Consider the following 21,599-nt stretch of genomic DNA (forward strand, 5'->3'; position numbering starts at 1 on the left):
CACACACACACACTTACACACACACACACACACACTGTCGTCTCTCTGTAGCTCCATCCCCGGCCTCCGTCAGAGCCGTGTGTCTGAGCAGGAACCCCACCAAGCTGGCTGGGGTCCAACACCAAGGTCTCTCACCTCGCAGGCTGGGCAGGGGGCCGGGTAGCGCCGGTGAGTTATTCCTGGGTTCCACTTCTCTCTTCTCCTTTTGTCAAGTCCACCCTCCTCCGGCCCATCCTGGCCTCCTCTTCTCCCCTATCCCCCTCTCTGGGACCCTGTGGCTGATGAGCCTGTCCTTCAACCATCAGCATCTTCTATTGTCTGTAACACACACACACACACACACACACACACACACACACACACACACACACACACACACTGGACAAAAGCTTACTTGTGTAGGTGTGTGGCCATAAATGCTGAGGTCACCTTCACATACTTCTTCATCTACATCTACAGTGTTTTATCTATATAAAGCACTTCATAACTTGCATATGTACATTAACAATACAATAAAGAATATTTAAATTAGAATATACATATAGGTATTCCCAAACTATTTTAACAATGATAGATACAATTATTGATTAATAATTGAATTAATGTTTAAGGCAAAAATGTCAATGTTATTAAGGATTTACACTTCCCTGTGTTTGTATCATTGTAAATGTTATATCTCCTGGTGTTGGGTTGTTGGTTTGACGAAGTGTGAGAATGGAGGAATTCACCTAATGATATAAAAAATAAAGTTTGGCATCTTTCAGACATTTAGGACTTAAAAAATCGCAATATCAGTTTAATCAACAATTCAATGAGCACTAGTTAAAGCCTAACCAAAATTGAATATAATTTTGTGCGAACAACAAAAGGTTAGATTGAATGAGTTTAGTGCATCCGATATGATGGGAATTGACACAGATTTAGAAACACATGTGCCTTCACTTCATGTGTAAAGTCAGATTTTGCCACTAGAGGTCACTGAATGACAATGAAACAGAGTCAGGAAATCAGAGGAAGAACAAGACTTCAGAAGATTCACATATTTACCAAGAGGCCTTGTAGAAAATATGTATTATCTTAAATATATATATATATATGTCTTAAAAGCTATGAACTTTACATACAAACATCTATGTAACTTGATGAATTGGACTTGACATCAAATGTTGACATACTGTTACTTTACAGAATAGAGAATAAAGAAATTGTGAAAACTTCATTTAATACATTGTTCACATTTCCTCATGGGTAGATTATCATTGAGAAAAGAGGTTGAATCAGTACTTTGTTTTACTTTTTTACACAAGTATATATACTTCTAAATCTATATTTCTAGTAAATAATGTGTGTACTTTTAGAACCTATGTATATAAACCAAATCTATCTGGATGCGAGAAGGTGTAATTTTGGTCTAACAGCCCTTTTAAAGAATAACACAAGCAGAACGTGTTTTTGCTGACCTCTAGTGGTTGAAGTTCCTGACTTGCAGCAGCAGCCAGTGCCTTCGACTGTATATGAATATAATAAATAGATACAAAAGAAATATATATCTTGACTTGTCGGCCCAATCAGGATTTTAGTTTCAGTTTTTATATTTTTTTTTCATTTTCATCTACACAAACTTCATCCATAACCTACAAGGATGCTGGATTTCATGATAGTTGATTTCATAACCATGTATCATTATACTGTCATGCATTTTACATTTTCATATGTGACGATATAACACAAAGCTCAAACAATATAATTATTAACTGTCAGAATCAAGACATGTAAATGTTCTTTATTCATGAATTTTATAACATCATGACACGGATCAAAGCTGTTGCTTTGAAGAGTCACTGAGTTATTTATAAATGATACACATTAATACAGCAGTAACATCAATCAAAACAATATCACAAAGGAAAACTTTAGTATTTTTTAATTTTGCAGATAAAACTAACATATTTTTCCTTTAGTGAGGTCTCGAAATCAGGACTTTCTACTTGTATTAGAGTATTGTTAAAGTTTGGAAGTACTTCTTTCACTGTTTAAATCCAGATGTTAGATTAAAGGATGATGCACCCTGCGTCACATAGATGACAGGAGCAGCTACAGACCTCCCACTCTGATCCAATTTTTAGGGAACAAAAGAAAATAGTAAAATTACAACCTTTACAAAAATATGTATTTTTTGTAATTTGTGCATCTGTTGTGGGGGGTGTTCCCGCTCCCATCAATGTCTATGGCAACGGCTACATGCGTGGCTACATGTGTATAAGTGTAGGGTGAGTGTGCGCATGCGTGGAAGTTGACGCCCACTTTTTTTCTGGAGACGAAGGCCAACATAGACGATCTATGTAGTGACGAGATGCTCAGCCTGGTTATTTTCACGAATATATGTACTTCATAACAAACAATTATCGATATTTTTAAAGCCGTAACATATTTTCTATAACTATATGTGAGCTGTGTATGAATAAATTCTGATTTAACACAAATTAAACCTAAGAAACGATATAAATTAATATAGATACCCCTCGCCCCCCTGTGCCACGTAATGGTACAGTCCGCTGACGTCCTGAGCGGGAGCGGAAAACGTGCGTCCGACTGTGCGGAAAAGGAATCGAGTGTTTTCAGGTAACAACGTGCTGCTCAATATTCTTCACATTGATTATCGGTTCTGTGTCACGTTACAAGTTGTTGTTGAGGTTTGTGTTGCTTCTCACAGCCACGTGTGTGTGTGTGTGTGTGGGGGTTGTGCTCTCTTCTTGGTCACGATGGTTAACTCTGTGTGTGTCTGTGTGTGTGTGTTTGTTTCAGTGAGATCCGGCTGAGACACTGTGTGTTTCCTCAGCAGCATCACTTGTGTTAAATGAAGTCACCAGATGAAGGTGATGATGATGATGGTGGTGATGATGATGGTGGTGATGGTGGGGGGTCAGGGGGAGGGGCACTGCCCGTTTCTTCTCCTCATCTTCTCTCGTCTTTTCTCCTCCAGCTGCAGACATGACTCTGGATTGGAAACCAGGTGATCTGATCTTCGCCAAGATGAAGGGTTACCCTCACTGGCCCGCCAGAGTGAGTCCCCAGGGTCAGGGGTCAAATCAGATCAGAGCATCTACATTAGTGGAGTAACGTCCAAAATAATTAATATTCGATTAATCAAGAGTTACAACAATCAAGGGTTCGTCCAAACCTCAGATATTTAGTTTAATATCATATCAAACCCTTTCTTTAAACTTGTTATTTGCCAATTGTTTTTCTGTACTTTGATTAATCAACACAGCTTTCAATCGTCCCAGAGGTTTTATAAAGCACAAATACCAAATGTTTACTGCTAATATGTGGGTGTTAGAGCCCGACTGCTTTATCGGGTGACTGATAAAAATTGGTTGATGCAAATACATCAGTATCTCTGTTTATTTTTGCGGATAGGGAAACTTTAACTGTAGAGAATGATGCAGAGAATCTGTGCATTTATGTAAACAACAAAAGTTACACATATTTAGTTGTATTTCCCTTCTATTTGTAGTTATTTATGATACAATTTATGGTTAAGCTGTAAAATATCAAACTATGAAAACACATGACAAGAAACCAATCTTTGGATTTCACACTGTTGGTTATTCTCTTGGAAAGTAAATCATGACTTTCAGAAGGAAGCTGCTTTTACTTTCGATTCAAGCACTGATGCAAAAATCAACCTGAACCCCAAATAACCCACTGCCACATAAATGCAGTTAACCCATCAAACGCCTGAGGAAAACATATAATTTTTCCGTGTGTTGTTTATGGCTGTAAGAAAATATCTTGTTTCTTTCTCATCAGATCGATGAAGTCCCAGACGGAGCTGTGAAGCCGTCCAACATCAAGTTCCCCATCTTCTTCTTTGGCACCCATGAAACGTCAGTACAGCTCTCATTTATGTATTCAATTTTAGTTTTCCATATAGATAGTTTATACAATAAACTGCTACTACCACAGGATTTGCATGTGGAAGTAAAGATAAATCACCAGAATTCGGTCTCACTGAGCACAGAGTAGTTCTATGGAGGCTGATGAAGTTTTTATAAATATAAATTTAAAGTTTTTAGACTATAAGCACTGGTGATGAATAAATCCACATTATAAACATGAATTTAAATGGTAAATGACCACATTCAGCAGAATCTTTTATCCAATGTCTCTTCAGCTTTTATTGTGCTGTTTGAATGTGTTTCTTTAACGCCATCAATGTTTGATGAGTGTCTGAATAGAGTTACCTTGTCTGTTCTGTGTGTGCCGCTCCACCGTCTCGCAGTAAACACGCTACATTTTTAATGCCTCGGAAAGTATTAAATGGACAAACACCCTCAAAATGATCTTCCCTCCACCAGAGCCTTCCTCGGCCCGAAAGACGTCTTCCCGTACCATGCCAACAAAGAGAAGTACGCCAAGCCCAACAAGAGGAAGGGCTTCAACGAAGGATTGTGGGAGATCGAGAACAACCCAAAGGTTGAGCTCACCGCGCCCAAGGTTTGTCGGCTTCCTCTTTGTTTCCACCAAAATAAGTTTTGATATTCATCCCCCAGAAGTCCGTCTAAAGCTCGGCTGCAGCTCAGATGTCGATTCATTCCCCCTGGGTTTTTTCTTTCTTTCTTTTGAGACGATTTGTGGATTTTGTTTTTGCCTTTATCATCACTTTCTGACCCGGGGTTCCTTCCCCTGAATATCTCAAGGAAACCAAAGAGATTTCTTTTTGATGATTATTTTCAGCTGCTAGGGAGAAACTGGGGTAAAATAACTTGAACATGCTCCAGAGAACGTCTGCAGAATTGAGTCTGGACTTTCTCCAGAGTTTGCCTTTCACACATGAACAAAGCGACAGGAAAGCAGGCAGTGAAATGTATATTTTTTTTTTTCTTCCGCTGCTACGTGTTTTTGGCGTCTGCCCTTATCACCAGACACACTCTTGACATCTTTGTCTGCATCTTCTACGTGTCGGCCTCAGCTATTTCATCCTTAGATGTTTGTCTCCTTTTTGTTTTTTAATTTTTGCGTCTATTGTGTGTTTGAAACGTCATCAACACCCCCACATGTGAAACCTCATCCTGACAGTCACAGGAGTTTAACAGGAGAAACTCTGGAGAAAGTCCAGTCCCTCTCACTCTGACATTTGCGTTCTCACATTCAGCCCCTTCGGAGAATATCAGGAGACTCTCAGGAGTTAAGTGTAGGTCTGACAGCAGCTTCCAATTTTAATCCACTTTATTTTCCTCTTGTTTGAAGCCGGTTCCTCCGGGTTGTTTTCCTGAGAAGGACTCAGACAGCGGTCCTGAAGGAGAGGAGGACGCTGAAGACAAGGGGGTAAAATCCAAAGTAAGTTTTTTGTCTTCACATCTCAGAACTGTGTACGTACACCCAGTCGCCTCACTGCGTTGAGCTGCCAGTGGTTTGTACCTGTGTTGTCAGCTTCTTTCTTCTTTTGCTATCTTTCTCTCTAATGTGTGTCTGCTTCTTACTGAACTACACAGCAGACAAACGACACCTTATACTGATAGATTGAGAGAAGGATACCCCGCTAACTTCTCTCCCTTTCAAGACTGGCTTACCCCACCACACTGCGTCCTATGCTGTGTCTCGGGTGCATTCAGGTTCCAGGAAGTGAGGCTGAGCAGGAGAATGAGAATGATGAGGAGGAAATGGAGGAGGAGATGGAGATGGAGGAGAAAGGGTCTCTGATGTCTGAGCAGGGTCCTCAGGACCAGGATGTACGTACTTTGCATGCTGGGTGATTCTAAAGCCGTGGAAACCCGTTGGAAAGCATGTGACACTTGGTGGTTTCTTTGAATTGGTTTGTTTCTGTTTTGGATTTAAACTCTTTGTTGGTGGCCACACTTTTCCTGGTGCTTGGTGTTTGGATTAAAGTTTGTGGCCTGGGCCTGAGGTGGTGAATGTTTTACAGATAGAGTGATGTGAGAAATCAGTCCCTGTTGTTTCCAGTGAAATGATTAAGGTTATATAACGCCAGGTAAGATCATGCTAGTCTACTGGAAATTGTGCTAATGTCAGTGGGACATCAACTCTGTGTGACTAATAGGATACGTGTGTGTTTGTGTCTCTGTTTTACCACCTTGACAACTTGTGTTGGCGTTTTCCATTTCCTGCTTTTTCTCTTTTCTACTGTTTGCATTGTGTTGACAGAAATTTACTTTTGCATGGTTTTCTCTGTGGTTTGGATTAAGGTAAGTTGTAAATCACTTACTGTCTCCATGTGTTTCCTGCAGTTTGCCAGGGACTCAGTTTATTTAATGAAATTATTTTGAATATATTTTAACAAGCATTTCAAGATGTTTTGTCCCAGTTTTGGGAATAAAGTATAACTAAATGAGCTAGACCTGGATTTTTGGGGACTGATGCTTATACACTATACTATAGAGTAAACAAAATCATATATATATCTTAAAAAGGAAATTGCCTATGATTTTCAAAGATGGTGTCCTCAAATATGACAACGAAATGCAATTCAAACTTGATATTTTTCAGTTTAATACCAAGGGACTGAATAGATGTAAACATCTGTATCAAGATGTCATTTATTTCTTTAGTTGTTAGTGTTGCAGTTGTTGTTTGCATCAAAAGAGCTTGTAAACAAAACTAACGAAGGTGTCCCACTTTAGGGAGCTGCTCAGAAAGAACCCACAGATGTTGTTAAACCCAAGAGAGGAAGAAAGAAAAAGGTTGGTAGAATCTTTAATTTGTTTTTTAATTAAATGTTTGAATATTTAGGAAACATTTTACATGAAGGTGTTTCTTTTTCCCACCAGATTGACCCTGACCAGGAGCCTGAAAAGGACGATGCTCCAGTCAGTCCTGTTAGTACTTCAGGTAGAATCTGCCCCCTCTGATAATGCACTTATAATACTGTTAATAACTTTGTGCCATGAAGAAGATGAATGATCTCTTTTTTGTTTAATACATGAGAGTAACAGTGAGACAGCCTTTAATTGACTCGTAATTTGACTTTATAGTTTGGTCCATGTCTCACTGAGCAATATGCAGGAGGCAGGGTTTATGATGTATACTGCAGCCCTCCACAAGGGGGCGATCAACAGGATTTTGCTTCACATGGGGAGCTTTCATGTTGCCTTCTCTACATACAGTCTCTGTGACAAACGTGTTGCTCTGTAAAATGAAAGGATATTGGCATAGCATCAGATTTTCATAGTATTTACTTCATCTAATTACATTCATTGAATATTTGGTGCGTGTGTGTTTGTGATCAGGTGCAGAGGGTCCAAAACGAAGAGGCAGGAAGCCCAAAAGTGAGAAGATGCTTCTGCTCCAGCAGCAGAACGACCAGCAGGGCTCAGGAAGTGAAATGTAAACGCATGAATATTTTGAACACACAAAATTCTTATACCTTTACCAAGCTTCTAACATATTTCGCTTCTGGAAGGAAAGAAATGTAAATTTATATCAGTTTCAAGTTTGTCAAAGACAATACAATATATTCAGCTAAGATTTCCAAGAGGTGTAGACACCAAAAGCATCAAATCTCTCCTTTCAACTAAGTTTGCTCTCAACTTTTCATCATAAACATATTGGTAGATACGGATGTGGACTTTTTTCATGGAGCAGCTATATTCAAACTGCTTTCCATTTGCCTTTTTAAGCCTCTAAAAGAAATGTCCTTCTCTCTTGACTTAGGGACACTGCTGAGGCCGAGAGAAAGAGAAAGAGGGCACCGGAGGACAAGTCCAAGAGCGGAGAGGAGGACAAGAGAAAGAAGAGGGAGGACAGCAAAGGAAAGGAGGCAGAATTGAAGGAGCCGGAAGCCAAGAAGAAAAAGCAGTCCAAGGATGACGGCTCGTCTGGCTCTGACGATGAAGAGGCAGGTGTCCTCTCAATTCATCAGCAGTGAAACACCAGCATTGTTTTTTTTCTAACCAGTTTGAAATGTAAAGGAAGTCTGTGTCTGTTTTTTGGTTCATGTGATGGGATTTATTTCCACTTCAGAAAAATAAAGGCAGAAAGAAACAGCAAAGCTCAGATTCGGACAAAGACGCCCGGCGGCGGAAAGCAGAGGAAATCAGAGAGTGAGTGACCGAATGAGTGAAAGTCAGACAAGTGACGTCTCCTTTATTTTTGCAGCCAAATGCCCAAAGTTCTTACGTTCATAATAATATGGAGAGAAAAGCTAAATATTAACTTTATTAAATATGAATTGTCAACTACGTGTATTTATACTATTTATGATACAGCACTCAAACAAACTTGTCTTACAGGCCGAACAAGGAGGATGGGAAGAAAAATGAAGAGAAGACGGGAGCAAAGAAAAAAGGTAATAAATCATTTGAGCTACCAAGGATTAGGATTAGAAGTTATGTTTCATCACACTGACTCAGACAGCTTCAGATGTCACAGGTGCTGATCTCCTGAATGGCAGCAACATTTATAGAATCACCACCTCTTTAGCAATATCTCTTCAAAGTAAAGGCATGTTTGCTTTGTTGCTGCAATGCTTTTTTCCCAGTGCTTTGATTTTGAAAAGTTCCAAACATGCAGGTTTAGAACTGTACAAATTAAAAAGTTAATGTGAACCTTTGTTATGGCTCATAATTCTCTCACATGGTTTTTTGGGCGTTGCTTTCAGAGAATTTCAGTGTAAAGGTCTTTTCTCTGTAACTTTTTTAATCCACGTGTCATTGCTTAGTTCTGTGAACAATAACAATGACAGCTGAAACATTTCCATGACAATGTTGTTTTTGTCTTTTCCCTCAGAACTGTCGACTGACTTGAAACTCCAGAGACTGCACAGCGAGATCAAGATTTCACTGAAAATTGACAACCCTGTAAGTGCATCATACATCATTCAGCTGCTCACAACTTCTATAAAACGATGTCTGTCCATTTATCCGGTTTGAAGTGAACTGACGAAACCCAAAGGCTCAGACTCCCGTCCCTGTGTCTCCCCCCCTCTTCTCCTGTCCACCTCTGCAGGATGTGAAGAAGTGCTTGGACGCATTAGATGAGATCGGCGCCCTTCAGGTCACAACCCAGCACCTGCAGAAACACAGTGAACTCATTGCCACACTCAAAAAGGTAGAATGATTCCCTTCAATAAATGTAGAACCACTACAATCCAAAATGAATGGGATTTTTATTCAAAACAGACACTAAACAATGTGAGGTTTGCTTTTATGTGGCTGATGTGAACGAAAGCACTTCACATTCTCAGAAAAGCCTTTTGACTTTTATATCTGGTGTAACAGCTTCTTGGCTGTGATTATGATGCATGCATGTTTTTCTTCATGTTCCAGATCCGCAGGTTCAAGGCCAGTCAGGACATCATGGACAAGGCCACCATGTTGTATAACAAGTTTAAGAGCATGTTCCTGGTTGGAGAAGGTGACTGTGTGCTCAGCCAGGTCCTCAACAAGTCCTTAGCTGAACAACGGCAGCACGAAGAAGCCAAGAAAGGAGCAATGAAGAGAGTTGAACAAGCCAAGGAAAACCACTCAGGTACTACTCCTCTTAAATTCACTCCATCATGCGGCCTCTTGTATTTGGATGCAACCAGGGATGTTCATCACTAACCATCAATATAGATAACTTCATTTGGTCTGATTTCATATTACAAGAAAGCTCTCATGGGTTCTATGCCACTATGGTAGAATTCTACAGAAGAGTTTTAGGGCCAGAGAAAAGCTGAGATCATTTTTATTTTGAGACTTAAATTGAATTTCGAGATTTTAAGAATATAGTTGAACTACATTATTAATGTTTATACAAAATATAACTGTTGTTCAGAATCAGTTTTATCTAGAATGTCGCTCAGTAGAGAAAAATGTCTCCACCGGAGCTCCTTCTGAAATCACATTTAAAGTCACAAGATCCAGATTTTTATTTGTATCTGCACCAAATTACACAAACTCATAAATCAGAACTAAACATGTCTTATTTTTTACATCAAGATCTGTTAATTATTTTTCCAAGAAATCAGTGAAATTGTGTAAGACTCAAACGAAGACAATCTCATAATGTCAAAAAAACGGAAAAGGAATTCCTGGATCTGCCCCCAGATCAGCACTTAAATGTAATAAGTTCTCCTCTGATTCATAACAAGTAGTTTTTGTGTAATCCTTCTAACAAACGCAGATGAAAACACAACCTCCCCAGTGAAGAAAAAGAGTAAAAGATTCATCTTTCACCACATAAACGCAGGGAGATATAATCAGTATTAGTTCTGTGAAGTCTTCACTCCTCTAACTGGATTTATTACCAGAGGAGTTGACTTTATGCCGGTCATTGATAATGACGACTGTAGAATGTACGTTTCAAATGCTCTTCATATACACAGGAAGTGCACAAGTGATGCTCGGATATTGATAAATCCGTTGTGACATATGAGACCCAAACGGAGAAAGGAGACCTTTATGTGCTGCTGGTCCGTTTCATCTCTCGTCTCCTGTGTTTCTCGTCTCATCTGTGGTTGACATTCACATTTAGTAGAAATACACGGACAGTAATCGGAGCAGCCACATCCTCGCCGAATGTCTCAGTTTACAGCTGAACTTCCAGCCAAATGACTGCCTCAGTGAAAGGTCTCTTTCTAGAGCAAGGCACGACAAATGGACAGAAAATCCTATTTATCTCCGTAAGGTCTGGGGCTCGGCATGTGTCGTCACATGCCCGTGTGAGTTCTTGCGTCTGCAGTGGTTGAGGTTTTGCAGTTACGTTTTTGCCTGACTTGAGCCTGTGTGTGTCTCCGTGCTCTGCCCTGAAGACAAGATGACAAATGGTGATACGGGCCCCGACGAGAAGAAGCAGGAGACGGAGAAGCTGCTAGAAGACGCCTCAGCGGGAGAAAACCACAGGTAGATGAACGAGAAACACACAGGTACCACATTGTACGAACTTAGTCTCAACAAACACTGAGCTGCAGGTGAATATAATGTGTTCTGTTTGATATCATAAGAAATGAGCAGTGAGAGCATTCGGTGCATCAAGAGTCACTTAAGCTGCTTTCCGACATGCACTGAAGCTTCCAGAGGGGATGTACGTGAAAACGAAATGTCCAACTCAGTTGCTCGGGACATTTTCTGGAACTTTTCCTGCCAGTCCCCTGGTTGAATATCACACTGGGCAAATGTGGGAATAGAGTAGGAAAAAGGTCTGGTTAATTCACAGAGTGTGTGGGGCGTGTCAATCACTGGCAGAGGAAGTTTTCAAACATTTTACTTCAGTAATAGTCCAAATAAATAGACAAAAATGTAAAAGAGTAAAAGTCAGTTTCAAGTATATCTAAAGTACTAAAAGTAAAAGTTATTTCAGCATGTAGCCTTTTCTGTAATGCAACTGACTCGCGGACGGGGTGTCGCTGCTGCTGGAGGAGTGTTCCGGACATTTTCTACGTTCTTCATATGAGTCATGTCTGAAAACTTGATTGTCTCCTTGCGCCATCAAACCAGGTAAAAACATCGGGTAAAAACATAAAATACAACAAATCCATTAAATAAAGGCATAACATTTGCCTGGGAAAAAACAAGTAATCAGTTTAGTTACAGAACATTCACAATGTTTCCTTGATTTCAAAGGGCGAGCTTGTCAAGGACATACACATCTCAAAAATTTTCTTGGGGAGAGAGTGGAATGATGGTTACCATGATTTTCCAGCTTTTTTAACCAGACAGAGAAGTTGAGCTCTACAGCTGACTGTTCACAAACCAGCAGGAGATACCATAACGCAGGAAGGACTCAGTGGTTGCTCTGTCAAAATGATTGATACATTTAAACATCATAGTGGCCATTTGCTGTAGGTTTCAGAATCACGCTTTTGCGCCGTGAGGTTTTAAAATTGGCCCATAAAAGTGGATAAACCTTTTTTTGTTTGCGGCGCCCCTTCCAGTATCACATGACGTAAATGTGTTGCATATGTTACACAAGAAGAGCTGTAAAAATGAAAGTCCACATCAGCTGGCTCGGAAACGTTCTGCTTAATCACTCTCTATTTCTCGGCACGTCCACCAAACTCACAGAAAGCCCAGAAGCAACAATGTGTGAGTCAGGACTCAGAGAGAGAGAGAGTCACGACGCTAACTCCGGGCTCTGTGCCTCCTGTCGTTCAATGCAATCTCTCATTGAGGGTTTCTTAGCGGATATAAACGGGTCCCGAGGGCGTGTTCCTCACATCCTGAGATATATTAGCTTCCACTGCACATCCACTAGCAATTAAACCTTCGGCATTATGATAAAGTAGAGTGGTTTCTGAGGACAGGATCTATCGCTCCCATGGAAATTAACCGGCACAGCGACGCACAAGTATTGTGACTTATTTCCATGTCCATAAAATTCAACATTTTTGAGTTGAGTGTATTTTTCTGTTTCTCAGTTGTAAACTCTGCAGCGTTCACTTTTCTACAGTGCGTACGGAGAGTATTCACAACACTTTTTCTATATTGTGTTATGTTACAGCCTTATTCCAAAATGGATTAAATTCACAAACCAAGCCATTGAAGTCCAAGGAATTGTCTGTAGACCTCCGAGACAGGATTGTATCGAGGCACAGATCTGGGGAAGGGTACAGAAAAATGTCTGCAGCATTTAATGTCCCAATGAGCACAGTGGCCATCATCATCTGTCAAAAGAAGAAATTTGAAAACCACCAGGACTCTTCTTAGAGCTGGCCGCCCAAGAGGGGCCTTCATCAGGGGGGTGACCAAGAACCCAATGGTCACTCTGACAGAGTTCCAGCGTTGCACTGAAGGACAACTATCTCTGCAGCACTCCACCAATCAAGCCGATATGGTAGAGTGGCCAGACGGAAGCCACTCCTCAGTAAAAGGCACATGACAGCCCTCCTGGAGTTTGCCAAAAGGCGCCTGAAGGACTCTCAGACCATGAGAAACAAAATTCTCTGGTCTGATGAAACAAAGATTGAACCCATTGGCCTGAATGCCAAGCGTCATGTCTGGAGGAAACCAGGCACCGCTCATCACCTGGCCAATACAACCCTATTTATACAAACTTTTTTCAATATAATGATGGGGTATTGTGTGTAGAATTTTGAGGGGAAAAATGTATTTAATTCATTTTGGAATAAGGCTGTAACATAACTAAAAGTGAAGCGCTGTGAATACTTTCCGGATGCACTGTACGTCCTGCAGTTTTCTCACTCACTCACGGACTTGTGTCTTCTGTTGAGCACCGACGCTAAATCGACAATGTTCTGCGGAAAAATGTAAGCATTTGTTTGTTTGTTTTCTTTGCAGTGCCCCAGAAGCTCAGGAAGAGTCCACCTGAGTGGGGTCTGCTGGGCTCCTCTGTCCACGCTGAGCTCACCCACTGGGATCTCCTCCTGTCCACCTCCTCTCGATGACTAATCACAAACACTGGTTTCCAGATTCCTGACGGCCTTCTGTCAAATTTGCTGCTCTAAGGCTTCAGTGACCCTCCAGCCCCGATAACCACTGACCACACGGTTTATTTTTGTACTTTGTGTTTTCTTTACCTTTCTGGCTCATCGTCTTACAAGCATCTGTTGAATCTGGTTAACGGTGTGAAGAGTTAGCACTTGTAGATCTGTAGCGCTGAGAAGTTAGTACTTAACGGGCACGCTCGCAGAGAGCAGGTCAGCACCAGCAGGACCTTTAACCCAATAGATGTTCTCTCTTTCACATTTAATTAAGGTTTTTTACATTTACACAATCAATGGTTTAATCTCATCTTCAGCTTAAGTTATATTGAAGTACGGAGGCCACAGACACCGTCGCCACGTCCGCTGTTATTGGCTGCATAATCGTTTCATAGAAGCATCACTTCAGATACGCACACTGAAGATTCTGGAGTTTGCCAAAGTTTCTTTTGCCAAGAAAATGCTTTATTCTCAACCATGTTCAAGTGTTTGTTTGAAGGTTGTGTTTTTTGTTTCCTTTTAACAAAGTGTAGATGTAAATAAGAGTATTTTTGTGCCTGTCTGACGACCTGTTTCAGCCTCCATTAATAAAGTAGAACATATAGTAACAAGTTTTGTCTGTAATCATGTTTTTGGAAAAAGGACCTCACAAAAATCCTTCCATTCTCAGTTAAATTTGACTGTCGCCGTTATTGCTGCTCCAGCTATTACTATACTGTAGTTCTATTGCATCCATGAGACTGCAGAAGAACTTTCTTTGTGAAAAACAAAGAGATTTAACTGTATTATACAGCAATATATCCGTGACTGGACCCAGTCACTCCAGAGGAGCTTCAGTTGAAGGCCCCTCGGTCCACGTAGGGATAGGCCAGGAAGTCTCCCAGCTTGTGGCCGTCTTCGTCGTAGTGAAGCGTCCGGAAACACTTGTCACAGAAGAGACATGGGTGACTGGGAGCAAACTCATCGTTGGTAGTAAACCATCTGCAAAAAAACAAAGATGTGAGATGCAGTTTAAAAAAGTCCAAAGCTGTCATATTGTGTATCTTTACTCGTTTTAATACACACCTTCCAATGAAGATATGGCAAACGGCACACTTCTGCGTGGCGACTCTGTGTTTGTGAGTGAGGAGCGGATACAGCTCCTTGTCCAGGCAGTCGTTCTTGTGCGTCAGCCTGAAAATATGGGAAGATGGGAGGAGAAGAAAAAGGGGCCAGGCGGGTGTGAGTGATGCGAACAGAGATTTGTCTCACATTTGTAATGTTAAGAGCTGCTTTCATGTGTGGTTACCCTGTTCGCACCAGCTAATCGACTCGTAGACATTTACGATGTATTAGTGTGATGAAACCGAATGAGTGATAAAGTCTTGTGACAGAAGAATCCCATCTGAACACGAGGTGCTTTTTTTCCGATATGCTTGTGGAGATGATTCAGACAGTATCCTGTTCACATCAGGAGTTTAACATTTCATGAAGGTAACTCAGTTCAAACAGGCTAAACTAATCCTAGATGATCTGCTCATTTGAAGTGGCAAATTTCCATTTTGCAAAGTTCATAAGCCTGAGAACAGGTTCTTAAATCAGCTGATTTGACAATCAAATTTAAAAGAAATACATCGGTTTAGATCTGTTCACTCAACATAACCTCATCCTCTACCTGTCTCTGCTTTGACTTTAACCTTTAGTTCTACTTTTGTTTTACTCAGTTGCAATGCTTGTTCCAATCATGCCTGTTTGCGATAGGCTGTTTGCTTTGCTGGTTGTAGCTTTTCTTTCTGAAAAGGTAAATGTGACCTGCAACATTTGAGCTTAAAACAATACACAAGTGTGAAGCAGATAACATGAACTATCCTTGAGATACAAGAGCCACAGACAGACAATTATTGATCTTATTTTGTTGGTGTTTAGAAAGACATGATAAAAATGATGATAGTGATAATATATTTGGCGACCTCAACGTCACCTTTGCCTTTGCAAAATTGGGCATTTCGGGCGGCTGTTTATATTGAAATTTATTTAATTTTAATCCCTTAACAACTCAACAATGAAAAAAAAGAGCTTGTGAAAGGCAATTGAAGCTATTAAAGTTTTAAAAAAGAGCAGCTGGTTAGGGTCAAAGAACAAACAAGTGGGACCTGTCTGACAGACGGGGGGGTTATCTGCTGAAGCACTCATGTCATGTGCTGGAGGAGAAGATTAACAGGAGAATCTCACTAATGTCAACCTGCTGGTGGCGCTGCAGCAAAGTCAGGGGATCACAGAAGTTATTAGGATGATCTGCTGGTTGAAGACTGTTCAACTCTGCCAGAACCCTGTCTGCATTAACTTTAATAACCCTCGTGTTTTAGATGTTAGAGCCACTCAGAGGTAAAGGGCTGTTATGGCTGATGCTCAACACTCTCTTCACCCATAGTTTTGTCTCCTGCCATGGGAAAGTGGGACAGACATGACATCTGAAAACATAACACCTCAGGCTTCAGCAGAAGAAGCACATAGTACTCGCTGCAGTATTGACCTGACGTCTGTGATGATGACGAGGTGTTCACAGTCTCCCTGGTGACAGTAGAGGTACGGGAAGCCCACTTTCACATTCAGATCCGCAAAGCGCGTGTCCTCCATCTTGGCCTGGCTGTAGGACGGGAAGTTGTGGCTCTTTGCCCATTCAATCGTCGTCCTGTCGTGAAAAGGAAGTAGATCACAGATATATTCATTTGAGGTTATACATCACATTATGCTCAGTTTCAATCCCGAGGTTCTGCTGGCATCATGTTCATGTCTTTCTCATGAAATGGTCTTTCAGTGACAGAGCTTTTTTGTCAGACTCATGATTTCTAAAGGGATATATGTCTCTAGGGAACAGATCATTTGAATACTGTGATATTGGATTTAAAGTTAATGAATGAAGACTAATTAGCCAGAGTGCATTCTTTGTCTTCTGCTGCAGCACTTCTCCAATATCTCTCTCTCTCTCTCTCTCAGCACCAGTTTTTAGGTTGACTCCAAACAAGCATCTGATTCATGATTCGTTGCAACAAGCCGACATGACCCTGTGGAAATGCATCCAAGACGTCCTGGGATAGCCAGGGACACATTGTGACCACATTGAAGTGTAAATATCCCAGGTGAGGACGTGGGCGCCTGCAAATGGACGCTTGAGCTCTCCTGCATCAGCCGCGAATGTACAACACAGCACATGACCTCCATCAGGCGCTTTTACGTAACATTGCCACAGATCGACATACAGTTTATGAGACCGCACATTTTAAACGGGCAAAAACATTGTTACAGTTGAAAGTTAATGAATGAAGAATAATGTCTTCTTGTGGAAGCGAAGCAAATATCTTCTCTTACAACAATTTCCCAACTGAAGTTTTTACGGCATTTTATTGTGAGAATGGAAGCGGATCAACAGCAATGTTCTGCCCTAAATCCTGTGGCCAGTCTGCTTATGACTACGATTATTGTAGATCAGTGGTCGCCAACCTTTTCGAACCCAAGATCACTTTTTAATTCCAAACGTAAGCCGAGATCTACCACCCTGATATCTTCCAAAAAAAACACTAAGGGGGGTCATATTTATTATTTTTTGCAATTTTTGTTAAAGGCTGAATGTACAAGAAATAAATATACACAAAAAGAGGCAGTTATGCAACTTTTTCTATTAAATGCAGAATATTCAAATTAATATCGATTCATATTCACAATACACAATATGTAGCTTCTCAGTTCCACATCATGTTCTACAGAGGTGCTGCTACTTACATATCGGCTTTGATTTGAATATGGCCACAAATATGATTATTTCCTTGTATGAAAGAAGTCCCTTGTACTCAAATCAATACCAGTACTACACAGTATGAAGTTATGCATCTTCCGCTCTTGCAAATATTTCACAATAAAAAAACCTTGTAAACAAGGGAATAAATTGCATCAACAGAAACAATGGAGTGCTTTTATTTTGAAAAGGCATACAGAAAGTGTTGCAATGATTTGTTTGTGACAAACTCATCAGAAAAACAATAAAACTCAGGTGAGATCATTTTCTCTGTTTATTCTGCTGTGAACCACAATGTTTATCTGTTTACGACACAAATGTATTTGCAACACTTTCCGAACCTGTTTGAAAGTGAAAGCACTCTCGGGAATCCACTCATTTGTTCCAACCGGGCTTTGATTGTTATCGACAGACCGAAAGATGCACATCTTCATACCTGACATTTTGTTTAGTACATGAACCAACTTGTCCTTGAAGGAAACACAGGAGATAAACCAGCAGCTCAGACGCCAGCAGCAGACACACAGCGTGTGTGAAATACAGACAACCCACACACAGCTGATCTGCGGCAGCAAGACAACCAGTGAGTCCAGAGAGTCGGGGGATCGGCAGTGAAGACTGGGAGAGCGACTGGTAGATCGAGAGCGACTGGTAGATCGAGATCGACGGGTTGGCGACCACTGTTGTAGATAACATGAGCAGCAGGCTGGGACTTTTTAATCCGAACAGGAAACACAAGGAGTCTGTAAATATAGCCGTTCCAGCTGAGATCTCCTGGTTCTACATTAATCGTGGAGTGACCTTAAACCTGGAGCATGATGCTTTAATGAAAGAGAAACGTATGGTGAGGGCGTTTTTTTCCCACCACTACTTTTGTAAATTTATCAAGAAATAATTATCTATGAACAAGTGAAATTTAGCACAGACCCCGATAACGATGCAGATTTTGGACAATATTCATTCAGAAACTGGACGGTGAGAAATATTCCTTTCAACTAAATGCTTTTGATATTTGGATGTCAGCACTAGCCCTCCATTATTTTCTTTTAACCCCACAAACATTTAAATTGTTAGGGTTAGAGACAGAACTTACATGCTGATGTCTTGACACTCCGGGTACCGCATGTCGTTGTAGAAAACGCCTTCGAAGAAAAAGAAAGCTGACTTGTAGTGATCCTGAAAACACAACACATGGAAATATCAACCTCTGTGTATCCAGCGTATGACAGAATAAATATGGACGGATCTTGCACGGTGCTTGGAGTTTCAGAAGTTTTCTCACTTTGCTGATGAAGTCTGGAGCGATGTTTGGCGTGTTGCTGAACTCGCCGCACACCTGCAGGTCGCTGACGCAGCAAATTGCGTCCCTGAACTCCGCCAAGCTGTGGGAGCCCGTCATCAGCAAAGTCATGTGGGGTCTGACGTAGTTAAACTGAGGGGAAAATGGACAAAAAACGTTCAGGGCCGTAAGGAGTAACATACAAGAAACTGTGTGTGTGTGTGAAGATGCAGGCGTTTGAAGGTTTGACGCTTTTTGAAGCCCTGGGAAAAACATGACAAATACTCACTCTATCATAAATGGCCGGGTAGTAGACGTTGACGGTCAGAATGACTTCTCCCTCCGGCAGCATGTCATCCACTGCTTCTGGTTTCATACCATAAGTTAAACGCTCCTGGAAATCAAACAGGGAACCAAGCAGAGTGATACGAATGTCAAACTGAATATTTGTTTCTCAGCCGACAGGACTGTTCAAATCTTCTCTGTGTAATCTATGGCAGCATTTCAGGAAAAACTCCAGAGGACTCACCAGTTCATTGGCGTAGAGGTCATGTCTGTTCTTGGTGATTCTCAGAGAAGCCTTATAATCTTGTTTCTTTTTCCTTTCTCTATTAGAGTCAAAACAGAGATAGGTTGACACGGATTTAATCACACGCTGAAGGGACATATTATACTGTAGATTGTGACGGCTGAGAAAGGTTCCCACATCAGTGTTTGAAGCGTCGGGTTCGGAGGCACCACCTCCGGGTCGGGCTGCTCATCCTCAGGATGGCAACGGAGGGAATCGATACTGAAAGAGACAGAAGGAAAAACAAAGTCCTGTGATACTTCTGCAAAGCACTGAAGGATTGTATTTGGAGATGAAGAAAGTTTTGGTCTTGTGCTTGATGAGGGACTTACTAGGGCTTTTAAAAAATCTTGTAAATTATTGGACTATTATTATTTTTCTTTTACCAATTTCCCACAGAGGTAAACATGGCTCTTGTTGAAAATAATCATTGCTGGATTGAATTTAAGGGGACTGTTGCTGGGCCTTGGTGGAGGTATGTGCTCTACTGAGAGCCATTCTAATTTTCAATGGTTTAAAAAAAAAAAATGTGGTCCCAACTCTGTGAAACATGCAATATTTACATTGTGTGTATTTGTGTTGTCTTGTCGCCATGGTATTTATGTCAATAATGTAAAAATAGCAAGCAACTCTGGCTGCAACTAATGATTCCTCTGATAGTTCTTACTATAAACTATAAAACATCAATAAACCGATTAAATAATCCTTTTCAGCAGCAGCTGACGTCACTGGATTTCCAGGTTTTACTAAACCAACATTCTCGAGCCTGATGAATGACTTGAGCCGTTACTCTGTTATCACAACTGAAGATCTTTCTGAGAACTGATCGAGTTATCGATAACCATAGCAGGACTTCAAGCAGCAGGGTGTGAATTAATAAATCCATCATAACAGCCGCAGCTTGATACATTGATTGTCTTCCAAGAAAAGCCGTCCGCACTGTGTCAGCAGAAACAATCTCATAATACTCACTCGGTCAGATTATGAATAACTTTTCTTATTGTGCTTATCTAAAGTATATTCTGAGACCGACTTTTATTCTTGGAAATCATTTTCCGGTGCTTATTCTTATTCTAGTTACATGATATTTTTGACATTTAATTTTTCCTTTTATTGTTCCTATTCTTCTTTTTTGTATTCCCTGCTTTAGGTGGTCCTGTTTGTTTATTGCTTTTACTTATAATTTGTTTGTAACGATTGCCATCTGCTTTGACCAATGCATGGATCTGATCATGTTGCTTGAAATGAACAACACAACCTATTCCACATGAACGCGCTTATGCATCGTGGACTATGATCACAAAACAATTTGCCTGCTCACATATTCTACCATTACTTGACTAGAACTCCCTCCATCTCTATCACACATTCCCTTCGGATTTACACAAATATTGGTATTTAGTTGATGTGTTCAGGAACATGTGACATGTGTCTCTCTGAGGTTTCTACACGTTTCCTCCGTTAATATGTTCTTTGGGTAGTTTTTCCTCACTCTTGTTCAGGGTTAAGAACAGAGGATGTCCCACCTTAAGTCCTATGAGTGTTACTTGTGAACACAAACCAAATCTGGTTGATTGATCAATTATCTCGAACTTGGTTACCATGGTGATTCCTCCCGCTCAGAGGATGGAGCAGCTTCATGGGCCTGAAAACCCGGACGGTACCACGAAACACTCAGTTCCGTCTCCTAGTCAAACCGAACCGGAGCACACAGTGAATCTGAACCCAGAGGACAGCTGATAACCCGGGGACGTAACCCACCTGCAGACGGTCTTCAGCTCCAGCATGGTCTCCGCACTGACCCCATGCTGTTTGGCGAAGTTAGCCTCGAACGCGTCCTCGTCCTCCGGCTGGTAGGAGCAGTCCTCCGGCCTCAGTCTGCTCAGCCACTCGCTACGGAAGCCGCCGATGTGAAACGGCTTGGTGTTCACATCGGAGTATTCGTATTCTGGGATGTTTGTGTTGCTGGTCGTGGACCGACCGGACGCTGCCATGTTGTCCCGGATAGAGTGGGAAGTGCGCGGGGGATTGTGGGTAATGTAGTTGTTGAGATGAGGCGGCTGCGGCGCTCATATGCTCGTCTGGAGTTCAGATATTGAAGACTCACAATAATAATAATAATAATAATAATAATAATAATAATAATAATAATAATAATAATAATAATAATAATAATGATAATAATAAAAATAATAAAAATGATAATGAGCGTTAATTATGCCTCACACAGTGTTTTACAAGAAGGTGAAAACACTACAATGCCAATAAAATAAAATTAAAATTATAATAATTATATATAATTGTGGTAAAATCATTGGGTAAAATTGATCAAAAGTTTACAGAGAGCAGAGATTAAAGCTTTTTTTTTACAAACTTTATATTAAAGTTTTTGGGAATATACAACACACTTGTGGTATCATAGTCTCTGTATGATAATTAAATAAACAGCCAAGGCTGGCGCATCAAACTGCACCAAATTTCAAACACTCACAGATTTTTTCCATCAAGCTTGATTTGTTATTTCCCAGGGAAACGTTTCCAAATTGTAAATAAAAAAAACTGTGTCAGAGAAAGATATAGATCTGCATGTCTGTCTGGA

General features: G+C 40.8%; 2 protein-coding genes across 4 annotated transcripts; one reads left to right on the top strand and one right to left on the bottom strand.

Moving 5' to 3' along the window:
* The first annotated feature begins 2,559 nt into the window (after positions 1-2,559).
* psip1a (PC4 and SFRS1 interacting protein 1a) lies at positions 2,560-13,993 on the top strand. Of its 3 annotated transcripts, none has more exons than XM_061091360.1 (17): positions 2,560-2,622; positions 2,806-2,876; positions 2,984-3,063; positions 3,814-3,890; positions 4,362-4,500; positions 5,254-5,343; positions 6,645-6,704; positions 6,792-6,852; positions 7,251-7,347; positions 7,675-7,858; positions 7,984-8,063; positions 8,253-8,308; positions 8,749-8,819; positions 8,968-9,069; positions 9,288-9,489; positions 10,754-10,844; positions 13,239-13,993. In XM_061091360.1, exons 2-17 carry the CDS (start codon positions 2,858-2,860, stop codon positions 13,267-13,269), a joined length of 1,440 nt encoding a protein of 479 aa, XP_060947343.1. In that variant the 5' UTR covers positions 2,560-2,622; positions 2,806-2,857; the 3' UTR covers positions 13,270-13,993. The 3 variants fall into 3 exon arrangements, with proteins under 3 accessions (XP_060947343.1, XP_060947360.1, XP_060947352.1); XM_061091369.1 differs by lacking the exon at positions 2,560-2,622 and adding an exon at positions 2,650-2,693; XM_061091377.1 differs by lacking the exon at positions 2,806-2,876 and having other exon boundaries at positions 2,569-2,622.
* Positions 11,190-20,994, bottom strand: snapc3 (small nuclear RNA activating complex, polypeptide 3). The gene is made up of 9 exons (XM_061091387.1): positions 20,762-20,994; positions 19,139-19,222; positions 18,962-19,040; positions 18,722-18,826; positions 18,436-18,585; positions 18,247-18,329; positions 15,894-16,052; positions 14,447-14,554; positions 11,190-14,362 (listed from the first exon to the last, which is right to left on the bottom strand). Exons 1-9 carry the CDS (start codon positions 20,992-20,994, stop codon positions 14,215-14,217), a joined length of 1,149 nt encoding a protein of 382 aa, XP_060947370.1. The 3' UTR covers positions 11,190-14,214.
* Positions 20,995-21,599: the final 605 nt, after the last annotated feature.

Source organism: Limanda limanda, chromosome 2 (genome assembly GCF_963576545.1).
Source record: "Limanda limanda chromosome 2, fLimLim1.1, whole genome shotgun sequence".
NCBI classification, from domain to species: Eukaryota; Metazoa; Chordata; class Actinopteri; order Pleuronectiformes; family Pleuronectidae; genus Limanda; species Limanda limanda.

Bases quoted from the DNA above. Each gene is read 5' to 3' on its own strand.
- snapc3 (XM_061091387.1), bottom strand. From the start codon at position 20,994: ATGGCAGCGTCCGGTCGGTCCACGACCAGCAACACAAACATCCCAGAA. The intron at 19,041-19,138 runs GTGGGAACCTTT...TGACTCTAATAG, and splicing joins CCGACGCTTCAAACACTGAT to AGAAAGGAAAAAGAAACAAG. The intron at 14,555-15,893 runs GTCAATACTGCA...CCATATTTTCAG, and splicing joins GTCATCATCACAGACGTCAG to GCTGACGCACAAGAACGACT.
- psip1a (XM_061091360.1), top strand. The intron at 7,859-7,983 runs GCAGGTGTCCTC...TTTCCACTTCAG, and splicing joins CTGGCTCTGACGATGAAGAG to AAAAATAAAGGCAGAAAGAA. The intron at 8,064-8,252 runs GTGAGTGACCGA...CTTGTCTTACAG, and splicing joins AAAGCAGAGGAAATCAGAGA to GCCGAACAAGGAGGATGGGA.